Source organism: Pygocentrus nattereri, chromosome 28, assembly GCF_015220715.1.
Source record: "Pygocentrus nattereri isolate fPygNat1 chromosome 28, fPygNat1.pri, whole genome shotgun sequence".
In the NCBI taxonomy this organism is placed as follows: domain Eukaryota; kingdom Metazoa; phylum Chordata; class Actinopteri; order Characiformes; family Serrasalmidae; genus Pygocentrus; species Pygocentrus nattereri.
The window spans coordinates 23,718,657-23,725,331 of NC_051238.1; the positions used below are offsets into that span (position 1 = coordinate 23,718,657).

The following is a 6,675-nucleotide window of genomic DNA, read 5'->3' on the forward strand; positions in this document are numbered from 1 at the left end:
TCTGTATGAGTATGGTCTGTTGTCTGTATGAGTGTGGTGAGTGTTGTCCGTGGTCTGTATAAGCAGTGTCTGTATGAGTGTTGTCTGTGGTCTGTATGAGTGTGGTGTCTGTATGAGTGTTGTCTGTGGTCTGTATGAGTGCGTGTGTCTGTATGAGTGTGGTGTCTGTGAGTGTGGCGTCTGTATGAGTGTTGTCTGTGGTCTGTATGAGTGCGGTGTCTGTGGTCTGTATGAGTGTTGTCTGTATGAGTGCGGTGTCTGTATGAGTGTTGTCTGTGGTCTGTATAAGCGGTGTCTGTATGAGTTTGGCGTCTGTATGAGTGTTGTGTGTGGTCTGTATGAGTGTGGCGTCTGTATGAGTGTTGTCTGTGGTCTGTATGAGTGTGGCGTCTGTATGAGTGTTGTCTGTGGTCTGTATGAGTGCGTTGTCTGTATGAGTGCTCCGGGGCCGCGTTAAGAAAGTAACTGAGGGCAGTTACTTTTTCCCCTTTATAACTGAAGGGGCGATTCGACTGTTCTTTACAGCCGTGACACAGCACAACTTCTAAAACTAATCGTCGTGACCACCTTCAGCTCCGTGTTTACGTTACGTCGACACTGCGCCGCGGGAGCCTCCTCTGATTGGGTCGGTTTGGTGTCGATATTAAACGGGGAGGGAGCCGCTCGGCTTTAACAGAGAAGCTACCGACCAGCCAGCGCAGATGGCAGTACGCGCCTCATTAGCCGCTGTGGGAATCGAGTATTAACGCGTCCAGACAAGATAAGGTACCGATCCTCACAGCCACCAAATTGATTTGACGATATAAACGAATCAGAACCGGGTCTGTGCTCCTGTTTAACGTCAGCGCCGCGAGCTCGCTAAGCTCGTTCAGCCTTCAGCTGGCCGAGAGCCGTCGGCAGCAGGAAGCAGGAGGAGAAGCGGGGGTGGGCAGCCGCGGAGGAATTCCAGCAGGAGGATTTTCACCAAATCGGCCTCGATATTCTCCGAAACAGCTAATTATGGACAACATTTCGGCATCGGTGGTGGATATCAGTGTGTTCGAGCTGCCATGGCTGTGCTAACGTTAGTCGAGTGAGGTGTGAAAACCGAGAAGCGGGTTTGGCTGCGAGCGACGTCGAGGACCCGACGACAAAAAGGTAGAAGTCAACCGCTCTTTCCGTCTAATGTTAGCTGGTGGACAAAGCGGAGCAGCCATTAGCCTTTTTAACTGTTGTTCCTCTCTGTATGGTGACCTGAGAGCTGATCGAGCAAATGTACGTGGTTAATAATGTTATGTAGCTAAGCTATTTCTGGCTTGGCCCTATGGCCAAAACAGACACGGCTAACGCTAGGTTAGCTAAGCAGCTTAGCTTGTTGGCTACCCGAACCTATCCCAGTGTCTGAGGTTAGACGTACCTAATTCAGGGCAGTTACTCATTTGAAAGATCCGGTAAGAAATGTCTTGGATAACGTTAGTCATTAATGTTAGAACTGAGAACGTACATGAAACCACAAAGCGCTTAACGCGAGCTAAAGATAGCCGAAGGGCTAGCTTGTTCTTTAGCACTCCAGCGCCGAGGTCGTGATTTGCCCACGGCAGGTCTCATAAATCAACCCAGCTGCCCGTGTAACTTGGGTAGTTAGGTTGGTTAGCTGTTCTCTGTCCCCAGGGAACGTTAATTTAGTCATTTTAAGTGTTAGTTACACGTGAGAGAAACGCGGTGTGCTTGGCTAAATTACAGCCCAGAGTCGTCTGGTTTGCGCTCGTTCTTACTTTGATGTTCTCTGTGTTGGTTTAGGAAGGAGGTGAGCAACCAGATGCAATGGATTTAAAAACTGCGGTGTTCAACGCAGCCAGAGACGGCAAGATCAAGTTGCTGCAGAAGCTTTTGGAGAATAAAACCGACCATGAGGTGACAAAACTGATGGCTGAGAAGACGAATGGAGCAACACCCTTGCTGATGGCTGCCCGGTATGGGCACCTGGATTTGGTCGAATACCTTCTGGAATGCTGCTGTGCGCCTGTTGAGGTTGGAGGCTCTGTCAACTTTGATGGGGAGACTATTGAAGGAGCCCCTCCGCTGTGGGCTGCGTCAGCGGCCGGCCATCTGAAAGTAGTTCAGTCTTTGCTGGGACACGGTGCTTCTGTGAACAGTACTACGCTTACGAACTCTACCCCTCTGAGAGCAGCTTGTTTTGATGGGCACCTTGATATCGTCAAGTATTTGGTGGAGCACAAAGCAGACCTAGAGGTGGCCAATCGACATGGCCACACTTGCCTCATGATTTCTTGTTATAAGGGCCACAAGGAGATTGCTCAGTATCTGCTGGAAAAAGGTGCTGACGTTAATAGGAAAAGTGTGAAAGGTAAGGGTAACTGGAGGACACGTGCACGCGTTGTTGGTGAAAGAGGGGAATGAATGTGTTCGGTTTATTGAAAATTATTTTTTAAATAATTTGCACTTTCGTTGAATCCTGAATGTGTTTTGGTGTGGATGCTCTGTATGGTTGATGTCTCATTTGACCATCTTTGTGTTGCATAGGTAACACTGCCTTACATGATTGTGCTGAATCCGGAAGCCTGGAGATCATGAAAATGCTTCTGAAGTATGGTGCCACAATGGAGAAGGATGGTTACGGAATGACCCCACTGCTCTCAGCCAGCGTCACTGGGCACACAAACATTGTAGACTTCCTCACACAGCACCCGCACACAAGTAAAGTAGAACGGATTAATGCTTTGGAACTGTTGGGTGCTACTTTTGTGGACAAAAAGAGAGATCTTCTGGGAGCTCTGAAGTACTGGAAGAGAGCCATGGACATGCGATACAGTGACGTCAACAATGTCCTGTTGAAAGAAGAACCTAAGGAACTTATAATGGCTTACGATTATGCCAAGGAGGTTAGTACCATTGAGGAGCTGGACAGTTTGATTTCAGACCCAGATGAGATGAGAATGCAGGCTCTTCTTATTAGAGAGCGGATCCTTGGCCCATCGCACCCAGACACATCCTACTACATTCGCTACAGAGGAGCCGTTTATGCAGATTCTGGGAATTTTGAGAAGTGCATCAATTTGTGGAAGTATGCTCTGGACATGCAGCAAAACAACTTGGACCCCCTTAGTCCTATGACGGCTAGCAGTTTGCTCTCATTTGCTGAGCTTTTCTCCTTCATGCTTCAAGACCGAGCCAAAGGCCTGCTGGGAACGTCCGTCTCCTTTGATGACCTTATGGGCATCCTCAGCAAGAGCGTGCTGGAGATCGAGCGCGCTATGAAACAGCCCCACCCGGGTCCAGACCCTGCTCAGTTGAGTAAGGCGCTCTCCATCATCCTCCACCTCATCTGCTTGTTAGAAAAAGTTCCCTGTACTGTCGAACAGGATCACTTCAAGAAAGAAACTATCTACAAGTTCCTCAAGCTGCATCCGTGTGGTAAAAACGGATTCAGCCCCCTGCACCTTGCTGTGGACAGGAATACCACGTGCGTGGGCCGCTACCCGGTCTGCAAGTTTCCCTCCTTCCAGGTGACCTCTATTCTTTTGGAGTGTGGTGCAGACGTAAACTGTCGCGACGAGGATAACAACAGCCCTCTTCACGTGGCCGCCTCCAACAACCACCCTGACATCATGAACCTTCTGATTGCTTGTGGCACACACTTTGACAGCACCAACTCCTTTAAACAGACTGCCTGCGACTTGCTGGATGAGAAGGAGATGGCCAAGAACCTGATCCAGCCTATCAATCACACCACACTACAGTGTTTGGCTGCTCGGGCCATCATCAAATATGATCTCACGTATCGGGGAAATATCCCAGAGAAGCTCGAGGCCTTCGTGCTGCTACACAGATAATGACTGGGAGGACTACAGTTTGGTGAAAAGTGTCTTGGGGTCTGGAACACATTTTAAGTACCTCCATGCTCCTTGTGCTGTTTGTACAGAGTAAGAAGTCTAGCACGGACATTGATGATAGATGGGCATGCCTAATATTTTTAACAGATTCTACCCCCTGAGAGCTTATTTCTTGCGGTTTGTCAACATCTTTTGCATTTCTGCCTGATCCTTCTGCTTTGTATTTCTGCCACAATGCAAATGTGGTGGTACATGTCTGATTTGAGCTTCACTTTCTTGCTGGTATCTGGACACAATACTGGTCTAAATCTACTGTTTTTTTCCAAATCCATGGTTATGCCCTCATTGCATATTTTTTTGTCAAGTGGAATGGAATGCACTCATTATTCTTCTTCAAGCATAAAGAAGCTTTATGATGTGGTTAATGTTTGCAAATACCATAAGTGCTTTATTTCTTCTATGCACAGCCTATGATCTTGCGACTGTTCTGTGTTACTGGACTGTGCCACTGTTTTGTAACTGCCTGTTTCATTAATTCATTTCATTCTCCCCCCCCCCCAATCTTCCTTAACTTGAAATGCAACTCCGTAAGTAAACCTGCAGCCAGGAAGTAATTGAGGTTTTTTTTGGGTAGTCATGTATTCAGAGATAAAGCTTGGACGTTTTTCAAAGCCCATTTGCGAGGACTTTGAGCCAGATTGTTTTAAGGCGAGCTATAAATTGGGACAAAGGTTGGTTCTGTCTTCTTAATGCACAGCATGTAGTTAAGTTATTGTAGTCTATGTGTCGGTGCAGCATCCACAGATCTGCTCTACTGAATTTTCTTATTCTCGCCCGCATTTTTAAGACGATGAGGGCGTACCTTTCATGGAGTTCTTTGCTCGTAATTTTTACTCCAGCTACAGTTGTGCAGTTTGAAAACAAGGGCTTTTCATACCTAGGAGCACATGTCACAAGCGAAAGAAACAAATGTACAGTACTAGCTACCACAGAATTGCACTTTATTGCAGTGGCGTTTGGAAATTCCTTTTACAATGGCTTGTCGATGTCCTCAGAGCATATTTAACAATAAACCTCTGTTGCACTTCCACTTCTTAAGTATCATTTATCTTGTTTTCATGGCAGAACATTAGCAGGTATTCATTTGAGCATTGCTGAGAGATTGACATACCGGTGGATTCCAAGCACACGTCACTTATTTCCTTGTATCGTAAACTGTTCTCACAGTCATGACTGAGTCATACTGGGGTGTGCGTTTTACGTGTACATAACACTGAAGAGCTGCTCCACCCGTAAGCTTTGAACATGATAGGGTTGTTTCCTTGATGCTTGTCTGCTTTTGTCTTTCCCAGACAGCATGATCACCTTTTATGTTACATTTTAATTTTTATTTTGAAGATTTTACAGTATTGTAGGTCTAACTTATGCTGTACCTTTCAGCTCATAATAATGCCATGATCATCAGTTTTCAGCTTGGGGTGGAGTGGAGCTTTAATTAGCAAGTGCTGTGATTGGGCAAATGTCTGTGTTTTAAGCCAACAAAGCACAGGACATGAAGGGACTTCCACTGTGGCTGTATGGGCACAGCCTCGGGTATTTTTATTTCAGTGGACATGGTCTCTACTCAGTTGCCCCTGCTTTTTCTCCCTTCTATTTTTCTCTTTTTCATTTTTCGACATGTGACGTTCAACCTACTTCCGTGGTGTCTTTAAATAACCTTGAATAATGCCCTGCTGAAAATGTGTCCTACATGCAGGCTCGACACAAGAGCTTTCTTAGGTGATGGATCGCAGCTCATGAAACAGTCAGTTATGTCAGGTTCAGAGTCAAGACGTAGATTATCGCTCACGCTTCATGGCGCACTCTCATTATAATTTTATTACCTTTAATGGCCGTGTCACATTTTCTTAAGCACACCCACGACCACGTGCAGTTTTGTCAAAGGTAAAACTACTGCAGTGGTAGGTGACTGTTTGGTTTTAGAGTCGTTATTACATGTGATCCTAGTGGCATGTTGTGTTTTCCAGAATGACCCTCGGTCCCATCTTAACAGGCTCACTCATTACGTAAGAGAGCCTGTGCAGTATCCTTTTAAAGGAGAGGACAGCGGGGTGAGCCACGATGAACTTGATATGCCGGCACATGTGGGCCTGAGATGGGCAGGACTTTAAAGTGGAGATAATCGCACTGGAGTGCAGTGACGGTTTAGCCCCCAAGCTGGTAGAAATCCCCCCCAGCATCATCCAGCCAACTGTCAACTGTGAAAACAACAGATATTTATAAGGCTGCATGAACTGATGCCACAGCTACCTACTATCCAAATAAATCCCCACTCATCAGTAACTGTGTACCAGGACAGCGGGATGCCTGAAATATGGAAAAATGTGTCTATTGACCCTTGATTTAAAAATAACATTCGACACCTTGAGCAGTCATTTTCAGCAAATTGGCAAGCTTGGCAGATGTTCACTTGTTTAAGCTTAACTTCTGCCCAGTATTAATTTATAATATATACAGGATTGTGCAAAAGTCTTGAATGTCTTAAGAAAATACAATGTTCAAATAACACATGTTGGGATGAAAACAAATAAACAATATGTAGTGATTTTATGCAGGTTTGCTTAACCATTTTCAAACCTCCTCTTGAGGATGCTAAATATTTCGTTTCCAGTGCTTATGAGTTAATCACTCCTTCGTTATATTAAATCTGGTGTGCTGCTGATTAAATGCAAGTAGTCCACCTGATGGATGGTTGATCTTCCAAAACCATAAATCTTTATATTTACAAAAAGTCCTTACGTCTATTTGTATTTCTGGTGTTTTACTGCCAAGGTCAACAGGT

General features: G+C 45.6%; 1 protein-coding gene across 1 annotated transcript; it reads left to right on the top strand.

Moving 5' to 3' along the window:
* Positions 1-621: 621 nt before the first annotated feature.
* fem1c (fem-1 homolog c) lies at positions 622-4,923 on the top strand. Its single transcript, XM_017710215.2, has 3 exons — positions 622-1,137; positions 1,780-2,347; positions 2,524-4,923. Exons 2-3 carry the CDS (start codon positions 1,804-1,806, stop codon positions 3,831-3,833), a joined length of 1,854 nt encoding a protein of 617 aa, XP_017565704.1. The 5' UTR covers positions 622-1,137; positions 1,780-1,803; the 3' UTR covers positions 3,834-4,923.
* The last annotated feature ends 1,752 nt before the right edge of the window (positions 4,924-6,675 follow it).

What these genes read in the sequence shown, in the direction of transcription:
- fem1c (XM_017710215.2), top strand. Translation starts at nt 1,804, where the DNA reads ATGGATTTAAAAACTGCGGTGTTCAACGCAGCCAGAGACGGCAAGATC. An exon ending in TAATAGGAAAAGTGTGAAAG is followed by an intron (nt 2,348 to 2,523) that starts GTAAGGGTAACT and finishes TGTGTTGCATAG; the next exon opens with GTAACACTGCCTTACATGAT.